Source organism: Harpia harpyja, chromosome 11, assembly GCF_026419915.1.
Source record: "Harpia harpyja isolate bHarHar1 chromosome 11, bHarHar1 primary haplotype, whole genome shotgun sequence".
Classification (NCBI taxonomy): Eukaryota; Metazoa; Chordata; class Aves; order Accipitriformes; family Accipitridae; genus Harpia; species Harpia harpyja.
Window position 1 is genome coordinate 1,106,845 of NC_068950.1, and position 14,428 is coordinate 1,121,272.

General features: G+C 59.1%; 1 protein-coding gene across 1 annotated transcript; it reads left to right on the forward strand.

Moving 5' to 3' along the window:
• Positions 1 to 1,692: 1,692 nt before the first annotated feature.
• LOC128148353 (calcium/calmodulin-dependent protein kinase type IV-like) lies at positions 1,693 to 14,346 on the forward strand. The gene is made up of 12 exons (XM_052802085.1): positions 1,693 to 1,866; positions 2,380 to 2,507; positions 6,306 to 6,384; positions 6,714 to 6,776; positions 9,275 to 9,357; positions 9,547 to 9,619; positions 10,266 to 10,356; positions 10,453 to 10,527; positions 10,731 to 10,806; positions 10,915 to 11,041; positions 11,156 to 11,308; positions 11,743 to 14,346. Exons 2-12 carry the CDS (start codon positions 2,410 to 2,412, stop codon positions 11,965 to 11,967), a joined length of 1,143 nt encoding a protein of 380 aa, XP_052658045.1. The 5' UTR covers positions 1,693 to 1,866; positions 2,380 to 2,409; the 3' UTR covers positions 11,968 to 14,346.
• Positions 14,347 to 14,428: the final 82 nt, after the last annotated feature.

Below are 14,428 nucleotides of genomic sequence, written 5' to 3' on the forward strand. Positions count from 1 at the left end.
ATTACAAGGAGAATGTTTTGTGCCGGTGAGACCTTAACGGCGGGGCCTTTCATGCGGGTCTCCCATCCGAGTCGTGGCAGTGGGGGGGCCGTGCAGCATCCCTGGGGCCCCACTGCCCGTCGGTCCCACACAGAGGGTCGCTGCCCCACGGGATGCTCTCCCTGTTTCCAATTTTTAATAACAAACCATAAAACTCAGCTCCTGGCTCACAGCTTTGAGGAGCAGGGTTGAAAAGGAGCCCCTCTCGCCTGGGTGGGCCCCGCGGCGAGGGCAGCCCCGGTTCCCAGCCAGGACTGACAAGGAGGGGGGAATGGAGGGTGTTGCTGAACACCCCCCCCGCACAGCTCCTGCGTTTTTGCTGTCAGAGCTGACACTGCCGGCGTGGTGTGAGCCGTGGCCGTGGGCTTGGGCCGGGATTCGTTTCCTCCCCACGTACGTACAGGAGAAACCTCCTGCTCGGGTGCCTTTGCTGCGGGGAAACACAAAACCCCACGGGGCTCCCCGACAGCGTGGGGGGCCCCAGCCACGGGGACAACTGCACCCCGGCCCTGTCCCCACTCCCATCCCATCCCCAATCCCACCCCAATGCCGTTCCCATCCTCTTCCTCGCCCTGGCCCACCCCATCCCCAATCCCACCCCACCCCATCCCCCCCCGCCACGCCCCCTCCCATCCCCATTCCCCCCCAGCCCCTCAACCCAATCCCGCCCCAATCCCAATCTCAGCCCCGCCCTGCCCCCTCCCACTCTCACCCCCCTCCCGCCCCTATTTCACCCGCCCCCCCCCCCGGCCCCCCCCCCGGTTCCCATCCGGCGGGCGACGGCGTCACCGTGCGGTCGCGCCCGGCAGCGCCCGCCTCCTCCCCCCGGGGCAGGATCCAGCCCCCGGGACCCGGACCCGAGGGGGGGTATGCCGGGCTCTGGGTGCTCCCCGGGCCGGGCCAGCATCCCCCCCCCTCGGGTGGGTGCAGGGCTGTGGGTGCTCCCCGGGTCGGGCCAGGATTCCCCCCCCCCCCCAGCCCCCGGGTGGGTGCAGAGCTGTGGGTGCTCCCCGCGGTGCGGGTCAGGCTCGGTCCCTCAGCACCCGAGGGGGTGCTGGGTGCTCCCCGGGGAGAGCGGCCGGATCCGACATGGTACCCCCCCCCCTCCCCGCCCCAGCCTGGCCCCGCCGCGGGGCTGCGAGCGCCGGGGAGCGGCTGCAGCGTGGGGCGGGGACCCGGGGCTGCCCTGCACCCCCCCCCCCCCATCATCCCCCCCCTCTCCCCCGACCGCCGAGCACAGCCCGGAGCCCCGGGGGGGGGCGGCGGGGCTGGCGGTGCAGTGGCGGCCGCGGGCCGGGGGGTGGCACGGCCGAGCCAGCCGGGACGGCGGCGGCAGCCGGTGCTGCTGCCTGGGAGGGTCCCCGTGCACCGCAGCCCCGGCCCCGCCATCCCTGCATCCCTGCATCCCTGCATCCCTGCATCCCGCCATCCCTGCATCCTGCCATCCCGCCATCCCTGCATCCCTGCATCCCTGCATCCCTGCATCCCGCCATCCCTGCATCCCTCCATCCCGCCATCCCTGCATCCCTCCATCCCTGCACCCCTCCACCCCACGCCCCAGCGCTGCTCAGCCCCCTGCGGAGCACCCCAGGGAGCTGAGCCTTACACCCCCCCGACCAGGTGGGGACCAGCTGGGGCGGGGGGGGTCCCACCGGTTGGCAGCCCGGGCCCCGGGGGGGGGCTGCAGCCAGGCTCGGTGCCAGCCAGCGAGGCGTGCGGGGGGCTGAGCGGCCCCAGCACCCACCCTCCGCACAGCCGGCCTGCGCCGGGGATGAGGCAGAATCGAGGGGGACACGGCTTCGCCGCGCAACGACGTCGCAGCTAACGGTATGTGCCGGCTCCCCAAATCGCACCCCAATATTAAGGGGGTTGCAAAGAGCAAGGGGCTGCAGGGCCCCGCGGTGGGATGTGGGCTCCTGGGATCAGCAGGCGTGCTTGGTGTTGGGGTGGTTTTGGGGGGTGACCGCAGGAATCGGGGTGCAAACACCCCAATGTGCCAGTCCATGGGGGCAGAGCCTGGGCTCCGGGCACAGCGTCCGGCCTGCCGGGCTCTGAAAAGCCAAGGTAGCCCCAGAAAGGTGGGGATGGGGTGGGAAATGGGGGGGGGGGGCTGGTGTAAAAAGCTGGGGGGGATGCGACATAGGCGGGGAGGGTATTATCTCCAAAAAGGCAGCGTACGTGCCTGGTGGGAAGGAGATTTGTGGCTGCGACTTCATCACGCTCGATAATCCCGAGCACTGTTTTTTGCTGGGCCATCTGGGTGTTCGCACGCATGGGGGCAGCAAGGCGGGGGGGCGGGGGGGGGCCTGCGGCGAAGTCTGGGTCTCTTCTTCCGAGCAGCTGGCGGGAGCTTGCCACCCCTGGCCCACCATGCCCTCCTCCAAGACCGGCAGCGAGTACTGGATCGATGGGTCCCACCGTGAGACGGCCCTGGAAGATTTCTACGTCGTGGGCCCCGAGCTGGGACGGTACCGGCTGCTGGGGGGGGGTCAGCAGGGGCTGGCGGGGGCAGGAGCCCACCTTGCACGGGCATGTGTCCTGATTGGGGCTGGGACTGGCCTGGTGAGGAGAGGAAGGGATGGATGGGGGGGTGGAGGGATGGATGGGAGGGGGGGATGGAGGGAGACCCTGTCCTCACATGTAAGCTGGTGCTCGGGATCTGTCGTGATGCTGCAGCAGTTGTTTCAGGAACGCTCGCTGAGGTTTTGCAGGATGGGGCCCGGGCTCCCTGTGGACGTGGAGCTGTATGTTTCTCACCCCTGGGGTGGAGAGCAGGCTCGTGGCGAGACCCGTCTACCCCCTGAGCAGCCCAAGGCTTTGGGGAGGTGGGTGATGAGCCTGGCACGGCGTGGGGCTGCGGAGGGTCCCTCCCACAGCAGCCCCCCCGCAAAGGACAGGCAGCGTGAGCCTCGCTGAAGGGACGTGGGCCCAGGGTGGATTTATTCCCAGATCTGGATTTGTCCCACCTGAGTCGGAAAGCCCCGCCGAGGGTACCGGCTGCATCCCCGCGTGTGGTGCCTTGGAGGGGAGCCGCCTCGGCAGCCACCAGCTGCTTGGTGGAAGCTCTTGCGCCTTATTTATTAGAGGCCCTAACGTAAATCCTCACGGTTGGGGGACATCAGGGCTGGCGTGCCAGGTCCCGTGGGTGCTGTGTGTCATTTCCCGGGGCTGACAGGAGACACGTGTTTTAAACCTGCCCGAAGGCAGCGCCCATCTCTGTTTCCCCAGCGGGTTTGCCCTCACTGCTGGCACGCACCGCTCCGGCGCTGCCATCCTCCGCGGCAGCTTGACCCTTTCCCAGCCCTGGCCGGGTCCCTCGGGATGCAGCGTCCGGGGGAGCCCGGGGCTGGTGCCAAATACCCACAGGCCCGGGAGGCTGCCGGTGCCCCAGGGGCCATGACATATCCCAGAGATGCCCAGGCCCTGCTCCGAGGTACGGTGGAGGAGAGCGGCAGTGCTGGCACCGAGGAGCTCCCGCGCTGGGAGCGCTCCCGATCGGAGGGCAGGTGACAAGGGGCAGCTGGTGTCCCAGTGTTCCCAGGGCAGGGGGGTGCTGGGAACCTGTGTGCGGGAAGTCTGACAGTCCCGTTTGAGGGGGGCTCTGGGCTGTGTGGCAGAGAGGAGGCAGTGCTGCCCGCCGAGCCCTGGCTCTGGAGCAGATGTTTTCGGAGGTCGTGGTTCAGGCTGGGCCAGCCCCAGCCGTCTGCAGGGTTTCCATTGGCAGAGGAGCCTCTGAGCCTGAAAAACAGCAGCTTTGGTAAAAGCAGATGTTTAAGGCTTCTTACTGAGGTGTGGCCAGTGTCAGCCCAGGGCTCGGCAGCACGCAGCCCTGCACGGATGGATGTAGGACAGAGGGACAGGCTCTGAGCCCCATCCATCCATCCATCCACCCACCCGGTTTCAGCATCCAGGTTTAAATCAAACTGGCCTCAGTCTTGGAGCCGTCCACTCACGGCCGCACGCCCGGTGCGTTGGGCAGACGATGTGACCCGGGGCGGTGGGAGCCTGCTTGCCACACGTGGCTTTCGCTTAGTGCCTCTCTGCCATGGTGTGCCGGTGCTGCCCGAGCTGCCGTGCCAGGCTGCGAGGTCGGATCCTGCTCTGGCCTTAGGAGCCACAGGGGATGGATGGAGGGAGCGTTGGGTGGCCGTCCCACCGGCCGTGCTGCCGTGCCAGCGGGAAGGACCCAGCCTGACGTGCCCCAGGTGTGACTCGGAGCAGCCTGGGGGCTGCTCTCGGCCGTCACAGCGTGGCCGCGGGCAGCAGTGTCCGGCCGGGGTGCCGGCTCGGCCACGGGTTCGCTCCTCCCCACGGGCCGGCCCCGGCACTTGGCAGGCTGCACGTGCCCTTGCCACCGGTCCAGGCTCTCTCGGCAAATCCCATTGTTCGACATTTTCCAGTTCATCTGTAAAGCAAATGCAATTATCTCCTGTCGCAGTCAAGGTTGATTGCGGATATTTATTTGAGGCCTTAAGCAGCAGTGAGCAGCGGCTGCTGGGGCTGGCAGGGCGAAGGGCTGGGGCGTAGCGAATGCCGGCATGAATCCAGCCGCTGCCATAATTGGGAACGCGTGAGGGGCAGTCGGTGCCGTGCCACGGGCACAGCAGGCTGCACCGCATCCGAGGAGCGACCCCAGCACCTCCTAAACGCCGAGCCGAGGGCTTCTAAACAATCCTGTTAGCAGCAGGAATCAGGCTGCAAATTGTCCGTGCGGAAAAAATCTTGCGGGAGGGCGAGAGGCGCCAGGTCCGGGCTGGGATTCAGCCGTGGCGAGGGGGCGGAGGGACGAGGAATGGGGGCTGCCGGGTCCTGCCCCCGCGCCCAGGCCGGCTGGGAAATCAGGATAATAACCAGGCGTCTGCCGCACGCAGAAAGGCGCTGGCAGGTCAGAGTGCTGCTGGTTTACTGCAATCCATCCAGCGCCTTTGGAAACCGTGCCTGCCGTGAGCTGAGCCCTTGCTGCGGGAGGGCTGCTGGAGGCAGGGGAGATGCTCATGGCTTTTTTTTCCCCCGCTGGAACCACATTATTGCTGCAGCTGCAGCAGCAGCGATGCCATTTTGGGTTCAAATTGAAGCCTTCTGCCCATTTTCCTGAGCTGGAGAAGAAGGTGATAGCCATCTCTCCCCGCCAAGCCTGAGAGGCATGTTTCCAAATCACTTTTTTTTGCAAATTAAAATTTCATAGAAAATATTGAGCGAAAGGAAGCAAATGTTTTGAAAATGACCAAGGTCTAGAATTGCCGGGTTTTCCTCACCCCGCGGCATCCCCAGGCCCCGCAGCATCCCTGTGGTACCTGGTACCCAGCTCTGCCGTTGCCATGGGAACGCGATTCCCAAGTTCAGCCGGATGAGTTGCAAAATCCGCACTCATTTTTAAAGCAAATCTCTCTTTCAAGAGAGCACCCCAGGGAGCACCACCGGCGCCGGGGCATTCAGCATGTGGGGCTGCAGCAAAAGGTCACTTGCAGCTATGCTGTGGGTTGGTTTTGGTCTCGGGGGGGATTTTGATGCAAAAGACGGTGTCTGGGCATATGGGGCTGGCCTTTCGGTGTCGGTGCTTGCCTGGGCTGAGGGCATGGGCAGGTGGGCATGCCGTGCACCTTGAGGCAGAGCCTGAACTCGGTCCCAGAAGACGGTGAAGCCAAAGAGCAATAAAACGTGGTCGATTACTCGGGGGCGAGAATTAATCTGCTCTGAGGAGCCAGGCAGCAAAGATGAAATTGCAAAAGAGCCCTGTAATGGCCTGCAGCAATGGGTTGATTTCACCGTCCAGTGGTTAGAAAACGTTATTAACTAGATCTAAAAACCACTGGCAGCTGAGGGGCACTGCTGGGGGTTTAATGGGAACGATCCCTCTTGTAACTTGGAGTGGTTTAACCTCGCGGGGAGGTTTTGCAGCAGCACGGGATCGTCCTGCGTGCCATGGCCTTGCCGGGGACACGGCTGGGATGGGGACCCTCGCAGTGTCCCTGCGGTCCCCGCTGAGGTTGTCCTTGTGGCTGTGAGCGGGGAGAGGGAGGCTCCATCCTGTTGTGAAAGCTGCTTAAGGATTTAAACCCCCAGTAGGACTCGGGTTTAATTAAAATGGCTTTACCCAGGAAAGCTGGAAATGATGCGGGGAGGGGGGTGCACAGGAGGGGATGCATGCTGAATTCCCAGGGTCTGGCACTGGCAAAGGTCACGGTGGGGGGCATGGGGTGAGCGGGACCCCCCACTCTGTCCCGGCCATATCCAGGCTACCTCACACACCCTCTGCCCTCCTGCAGGGGAGCCACCTCGGTGGTGTACAGCTGCGAGGAGAAGGGCAAGGGCACCCCGTACGCTGCCAAGATACTGAAGAAGACGGTGAGTGTCGGCGGGGGGGGGGGTGTGGGGGGGTGTTTCTGCTCCGCTACCAAAGCACCTTGGCACCGGGACGGGCAGAGGGCTGTCAGCCGGGCATCGCTCCCACAGGTCCGGGGGTCTCAGATGCACGAAAGCACTGGGGTTTGGGCTGGGGATTCAGCAGGCTGGGGGGGGGTACTGGATGCATTTTGCTGCTGCTGAGGAAATGGGCCCTGGGACAGACATGGGAATGGCAGGGAGCAATGGGGGGGTGTCTCTGCATGGCGGGGGGCCAGACGCAGACCCGGCAGCACAGGTAACACCGCCTCTGCGTGGTCTCTGCTTTCTAGATCGACAAAAAGATCGTGAGGACGGAGATCGGGGTCCTGCTGCGGCTCTCGCACCCCAATATTGTGAGTACGACCCTCATGGCACAGCTCGCAGCTCCCTTTGTGTTGGGTCGGTGTGGCTGATGAGCGCGGCTCTCCCCTTAACTCTGCCCGCGGGCAGCCCGGCAGTGCCGAGGGACGGGCTGGGATGTCCTTGTCCTCATCCTGTCTCGGTGAAGGATGAACCCATCACCCCATGGGAAACCCTGCTGGCACGCCATGTCCCCTCCCTGCCTTGCAGACGGGCTCCAGATGCCCAGTCCTTGCCATGGCACAGTGACTCCCTGCTTGCTGCCGCATGAAACTCCTGGTCCTTGCAGTGCCTTTGAGCTTCCCAGCTCCGATATCAAGGGCCGGGGCCCCCCCATCCTCCCCCCTGTCCCCTGTCCTGAGATTTCCATTTGGTAAGCAATTTCCATCGAGGAGATCAAATGAATACCACAGAAAATTACCCATCTGTAATGAATCCTGCAAGGGGAGATAAAAGGGGAGGACGAGGCTGCGGGTGCTGGGTGCTGCGTCCCGATGCGGCCGGCCGCCGTTTCTCTTGCTCAGCGCTTGGGGGATAACGGCAGCTCGGCTGGAACGATTTGCAACGCCCAGGAGCGGATCTAATCACCGCCGGTGTCAGCAGAGCCGGGGCCACCGTGTCGGCCCCTCTGCAATGGCAGGGGGCTCAGGGGCTCTGTGCCCCCATCCCTCCACCTGCCAAAAAGGCTTATTCCCGGTTGCTTAGTTCCACCAGCAAATTGCAAAAGCATCGCGGAGATGACCTGAGTTAAAGAAATAACACAAAAAGCCACCTGGCAGCTGCTGCCACCACGGTGCTGAGTGCTGGCTCTGCAGGGGTGCGACAGACCCCCCTCCAATTGATTTTTTTCGTGGCCGGGACATCACCAGGACATTGCCTTGCTGCTGGCTGCCGCTACCCAAGCTGCTGGTTTTTTTTCAGCAGCACTAAAAACCCAGCCTAAAAACGGCTGCTTCCAGCCCAGCCCATATCAACCGCCCTTGGAACGATAAGGCTTTGCTCTCAGGAGGAGCCCAGTGGGGATGTCCTGCCCACCTGCCACCATCCAAAACCTTGATGCAAAGAGATAAAGCTGAGTGAAGTCGAAAACATCCTAAAAATGGGGATGGTGGGGGCAAACACGCTGGAGCTGGGGCATCCCTAAGCCCCTGAGCCAGCTCACCATGGGCCTGCCTTGGGTGTTGGGATGTTTCAGTGTTTTGGGGTAATCGGGCGCTTTCCCCACCCCAGGACATTTGGGCAGATGCAGGGACAACAGCCGGGATGGGGATCGCCCGCTCGGAGCAGCCCAGGAGGATGCTCAGGTGATACTGGCCAGGGATGGGTAGAGGCTCCTCTCTGATGTGTTATCAGAAACGCAACAGAAAATTCAATTTCTTTCCTCCCTCCTCCTTCACTCTCCAGGCAGCAGCACCACGGAGATGTGGAGGAGGAACCAGGCGGACAGTTTTAATATTTAAATCACTGAGTTTTCTGTAGGGTTCTGCTCACTCCCAAGTTCAAGTGATTTTTGAAGAAGAGATGCTCCATTTCATTATTTACGCTGGTGCCGTCTATGTGCTCGCTATCGTTCAGCACCAACCTCAACAGCGGATGATAATAGGATTGTAAACTTTTGAAGTTAATAGGAAAATTATAGTGCTTCCGTGTATTATTATAATGCAATAAGCTGCCACATAGTGTCTCTCACCCTGCGGGGTATCACGGCTTGTCACCCAGCCTATGAAGGTAATGATTAAAGCCCCATGAAATTCGCAGTGTCACAAAAGTCTTAAGAAGCATGAAATTCTCTGTTTTCCATTAAAAAAATAAAAAAATTGCATTTTGACGTAGTTTTAAGAGAGACCTGTTAATTCCAGATTTGCTGCACTGGCACAAAGGTCTCATGCAGACAAGCTCACCTTGTGTGGGAGCTAAAAAACAAAAATCAGGAGAAAACCAGTTTGTTTAGTGCCTCTTCTGCTGCAAAATGGTCCAAGGGACACTTCCAAAAGTGGCCATGAGGTCCCAGGACCCCAGTTCCAGAGGTGGCTTTGGCCCCTCGGGGCTCTGTGCATCTCACCTGCATCCCTGCAAATGCAGATGTGCAGAATCCGTCCCAGGAGGGATGAGGGCAGGGCTTTGCCACGGATCGCTCCCACGCCACAGGGCTGGACGGAGGTGCCCGAGGTGCCAGCGTGGCCGACGAAGCTGTGAAATTAAAAAGCTTTCAGTCAGCTCCTCTTCTAGCTAACAAGCTTGGAGACATGAAGAGGATAAAGGCACCACGTGCCTGTCTCTTCCCATTCCCAGCATCATCTTTAATGGACAACTAAGCGAGCAGGGCTGTTGCAAACAGTTAAAAACGTCACGTTCAAACAAATAAAAAGGCAAGGAGGGAAAAGTGCTGGTTGCCCCAGTAAACCCCTTACGCCCTGGCAGCCCGGTGGCTGCGTGCTCCTCCCAGCACAGCCAGCCTCTGCATCTGCATCCCTCCCGTTGTCCCTTTCAGATCAAGCTGAAGGAGATCTTCGAGACGCCCTCTGAGATCGCGCTCGTCCTGGAGCTGGTGACGGGAGGAGAGCTCTTCGACAGGTATGCCCAGCCCCACGATCCCCATCCCGGCTCCTAATGAGGGGGGACAAATCCCACCACCCTGATGGCAGGGGCGGGGGGGAGGATGAGGATGGAGGGGGCTGATGCACACTGTGGTTGGGGGATGGAGGGTGAGGGGGGGGTCCATGCGGGGCAGGGTGCTGCCACGCTGACCCCGTCTGCCCGCAGGATCGTGGAGAGGGGTTTCTACAGCGAGCGGGACGCGGCCCACGTGGTCAAGCAAATCCTGGAAGCCGTTTCGGTAACGTGCCCCCGGCATGTGTCCATCCGTTCCCCCCCCCCCCCAAAGCCCCTGGGGACGGCCTGGCAGGGAGGTCCCCTGCGTGGTTCAGGGGTGTTGCTGCGGGGGCTGCACCCCCCCAGGTACCCCTGGGGAGAGGCACCCAGAGCTGCATCCATCCCAAATATCCCTGGGGAAAGGCATCGGGAGCTGCATCCACCCCAAATACCCCTGGGGAGAGGCATCGGGAGCTGCACCCATCCCAAATATCCCTGGGGAAAGGCGTTTGCCCACTCGCCCTTGGCGTTCTGAAGGCAGAGGTGCCTCTTCTGATCCGCGTTTGGAGGGGATGAAGGAGAGGAGGGAGGAAGGTCAGCGTAGCTCTGCATCACAGGTCCACTGGAGATGGGGTTTCTATGGCAACGGGAGGGTTTAAAAATGGAAACTCATAATGGGAAACGTCCTTACCATGCCCCTACAGCCGTGCCGCCAGCTCTGGCACCACAGGTGTCGGGTGTTTCCAAAGGACTAGTCAGGCGATTTGGTCCATGTTTGTGCCGGGTCCCAGATCGCTGCTGCCTCCTCCCGAATTCTGTCCAAGGCAGATGGGGCTTCCCCTGCCCCTTCCCTTCCTTCCCCCATCCCCGCTTTCTTTCTCTCTCTGTAGTATTTGCACGAAAATGGAGTCGTCCACCGTGACCTGAAGCCAGAGAACCTGCTCTATGCAGACCTGTCCCCCGACGCTCCCCTTAAAATCGGTGGGTTTGCCGGGGGGCCTGGGGGTCGTGGCAGGAGGGGGGGTTAACAGTGCCTCTCCCTGACGGCAGCGCTGCTCCCCTCTCTGTCCCTCCAAGGTGACTTCGGGCTCTCCAAGATCGTGGATGAACAGGACACCATGAAAACCGTCTGCGGGACACCAGGTTACTGTGGTGAGTGGAGGGAAGAGCTGGGGGCGGCGGGGGAAGACCCAGGTAGGGCTGCTCCCTGCCTGAGGCTGCGCACAGCTCAGTGCAGGGATGGGAGACGCTGCTGGTGCCCAGGAGGTGTTTCCTCCGCTGCATGGTTCCCACCGTGGCCACGCTGCTGGGAGCTCCCCACACCCGTGCATTTGAACCCCAAATTCTGCTTCCAGCCCCCGAAATCCTCCACGGGTGCCCGTACGGCCCTGAAGTGGATATGTGGTCCGTGGGCGTCATCACCTACATCCTGTGAGTAATGCCGCCGGGGCCCCGCAGGCGGTGAAACCGCGGCGGCAAGACGGTTTACTCCACCTCAGCCCACCACGAGCAGCCGGGAAACCTCCTTTCTCCTCGCAGGCTCTGTGGCTTCGAGCCCTTCTTCGACCCGCGAGGGGACCAGTACATGTACAGCCGCATTCTCACCTGCGACTACGAGTTCGTGTCCCCATGGTGGGATGAGGTTTCCCTCAACGCCAAGGATTTGGTGAGAGCCAGCGCTGGGGCTTGGGGCTGCCCGAGTATGAAGCCTTCGGGTCAAAGCTTGTGAAATAACAAAACTAGGGGCTTTTGACAAAGGAAGCCTTTTTGTTGGTTACAGGTCAGAAAATTGATTGTCTTGGACCCCCAGAAGAGACTGACTGTTTACCAGGCTCTGGAGCATCCCTGGGTCACCGGGAAAGCTGCTAAATTTGCTCACATGGACAGCACGCAGAAGAAACTGCAGGAATTTAACGCCAGGCGGAAACTGAAGGTGAGGTGGAAAAGCCCTGTTAACCCCCAGGGGTGGCTCGTGTTCGCGTCCCCTCATGGAAACGGCTGGGGCCACCGAGAGCTGCTGTCGCTGGGTTTTAAGGCTCCCCTGCCCCGAGCAGATAAATGTTCAGCGACACGTGGCAGCTCGGGGGGCTGGCTCGGGGAGGGGGGTGAAGGACGATGGAGCGGCTCCTTGCGCAGCTGCATCCCCAGGGAACAGCAGCTGAGCTGCCTGTGGAGGCAGCTGCTGCTGGGAAAAGCCTTGTCCGAGGCAAAGGGCTGCGCTTCCCAGCTCAGCATGGCTGAAGGAGCGGGTGCCGTCTCCCCTTCTGCACTTTCTGGGGGCTCAAGTGCATCGGGAATGGCATCGAATGGGAGAAATCTGCCAAACACACACTAATAACTGCTCACGCCGCTGTGCCTTTGCAACAGGCTGCCATGAAAGCCGTGGTGGCTTCCAGCCGCTTGGGCAACCATGGGCACCACGACTGCTCCCGCAGCGGGCGCAGCCAGGGGGGTCCCCGGGGCGCCTGCCTGCCCCAGGGGACAGGGACCACCGGCCCTGAAGCCACCACCACCGAGGACCTCGACACTTTCCGGAGCAACTGCCCCGCCGTGTCCAAGGTTCCCGTGAACGGTGCCGGCTGTGAGAGCTAACATGCTCGGCACCGCCACCGGCTCGCCATGGCTTCGACAAGCAATACCCCACTGACCCTCGGACGCTGGCACGGGGAGAGGTGGGAGAAGCCTGGGGGGACAGGAGCACCCCGAGTGTAGGTGTGCGTCGGGAGCCCGTGGTCTGTCATGTGGAACATCCTTATTTAGTGTCCTGTTGCCAGTGCAGTCGTATCCGGTTGCTGTGAGTGTGTGTCTGTACGGACCCGACTGAGGAAACAAGGCTGGTGACTCGGTCTTCCGACAAATTAACAGTTTTGGCCACTGTGGCTTGAAAAGATCCCAGGTGGCTTAAAAAGGAGGAGCAAACAGCAGAAAAAGGATTTCTTTCGCCTTCCCTACAAAGGCAGTAAGTTGTCTTTATGACAGTTTTGTAAGTTCTGTAAATAATCCTTACTGGCTTAGGGGAGAGGGTGCGTCTGGATTATCGCTGACCATCGACGTTACATCTACAGTCGCTGTTACAAGACCCAGCTGTAGGTTTACTGCTGTATTAGACAAGGTTTGTAGGAGCCTTTGAACCCAGCTGTTTGATCCTATCAGGAAAAAAAGTGTTTGCCAGTGGTTCCTTTGTTATCTCTAGACGGTAGACAACCTCTGCTTGATTTGTGCTTTTGTTCCACTCCAGTTTCATTTGTTCCCACGTTCAGTCTCGCTGTGGATACATGATGATGGTAGAATTGTCACGAACCGGGAATGCTGGCTTGTCTGGCCTCTGCGTTGGCATTCCAGGTTATGATTTACATGACGAGTTTTAACGAAGAACAATGCAACTCCTTCTACGGCGCGTTGTAAGACTTTGTCACGTGTAACGGTGCTGTTGTTTCCTGAGTGAGGACAATGAGTTTATACATATTTTGGTTTTTTAAGACTAATGAAATCAGTTGACAAACTTCTTGAAAAGCAATTTTTTAGGCAGTTATTTACCAAGCCACAGGATAAGCATTTGCAGATTTTAATACAGAACAAGTAATCAGACAAGAAAAGCCATATTGCACGTGGGGGATTACAGCAAGCCAGGTGGCTGCTCCGCAGTCCCAGCTGGTGTGATCCAGCGCAAGGGCTGCTAACCTAAGGCGATGACCATGACCCGCACCCCTCGCAGTTTGGGCCAAACGCATATAACAGCGTGTTCGGGCAAAAAAATCTCAACTGGAGAAGAATGAAATTTGTACATGAGGTTCATTTTTCCAGGATGGGGACAGAGAACCGAGTAGCTGCTAAAGGAGAGGCTGCAAACAAAAATGTAAATTTTGCAGAAGCTGAAAGCCGCCATTACAGACACCCGGCTCGGCGCAGAGGGTAGGTCAGCACGTCAGAGCTGTAATCAGAGTGAGAGTGGCAGGAAGGCAAATGTAACACAACAACTTTCATATTTATTTACAGCACAAGCAGAAATCATAAAGACTATGTGTAAGGGCTGACCCATACCGTGTAAAGCTCATTTATGTTTAGAGTGCTTGTAAAGCCGAACACAGAGGAGAGATCAGATGTTCAGGAGGGTTTTTTAATTGGAAAAATATTAGGTCTCAACCAGAAATGTGCGGGTTTTTTAATAAGAGTCATACCTTCAACGGGGAAGCAGGTGCACAGCAAGATTTTACTCTGGAGAAAGCAAACGCTGATAACATGGGAGAATGCTTCAGCAAGGGGATAATTATTTCTTTTTCTTTGCATTTTGCAGGAGGGGCAGTTGTTTTCTCTCCTTTTTTTACTATAGAGGGCTGAACCTTGCAGTGTGCTGAACTCCGGTCTTTATCCCGTACTTTATCCTACGCTCTCTGTCCTCCAGACTCCATGACGTGTCCCCATTTACTCCAGTGGGGCCAGAACTCCAACTTTAACCATGTTTACTAACCCGGGTCTTAAAAGACTATTTTATATCCTTTGACATGAAATACTTATTTAATAAAACTTTGCAGGACCAGGCCAGAGTGCTCAGCGCACCCAGAGCCTGTGACACAGGGACTGATGCTGGAAAACACTGAGTAAGGATGCCCTGCCTGCAGACCACTCCTGATCCTGCAGAATAATGGGAAATTAGGTATCGATTAGGTAACAGCGAGTAACAAAGTGTCTTCAGCGATGGAAGGCACCTGAGGGAAAACTGTAAGCAAAACCAAGGAGTTTGCCTCTTCTGTTATGTCAACAAAGTATTATTCCACAAGTATCAGTACTTCGAGGTAGAAAAAAAAATGCGTACTCGTGGGAGTAAAGCTAATAGGAGATGCCATTTTGGTCTGTATGCTGTTTTCAGAATGTGTTTTAATAACTTACTACTTCAGTGTAGTGGTGACATTTCCAATATTGCAGGTATTTATAAGGAAGTATAGACAGCTAATAAAGTATCAAACATCGTAACGTGGGCTCCGTTTTCACTGTTATTCTCAGAATACAAGGGCTAAAAACTGGCGGGGCCCAATAGCAGCTTGCTGAAGGCCAT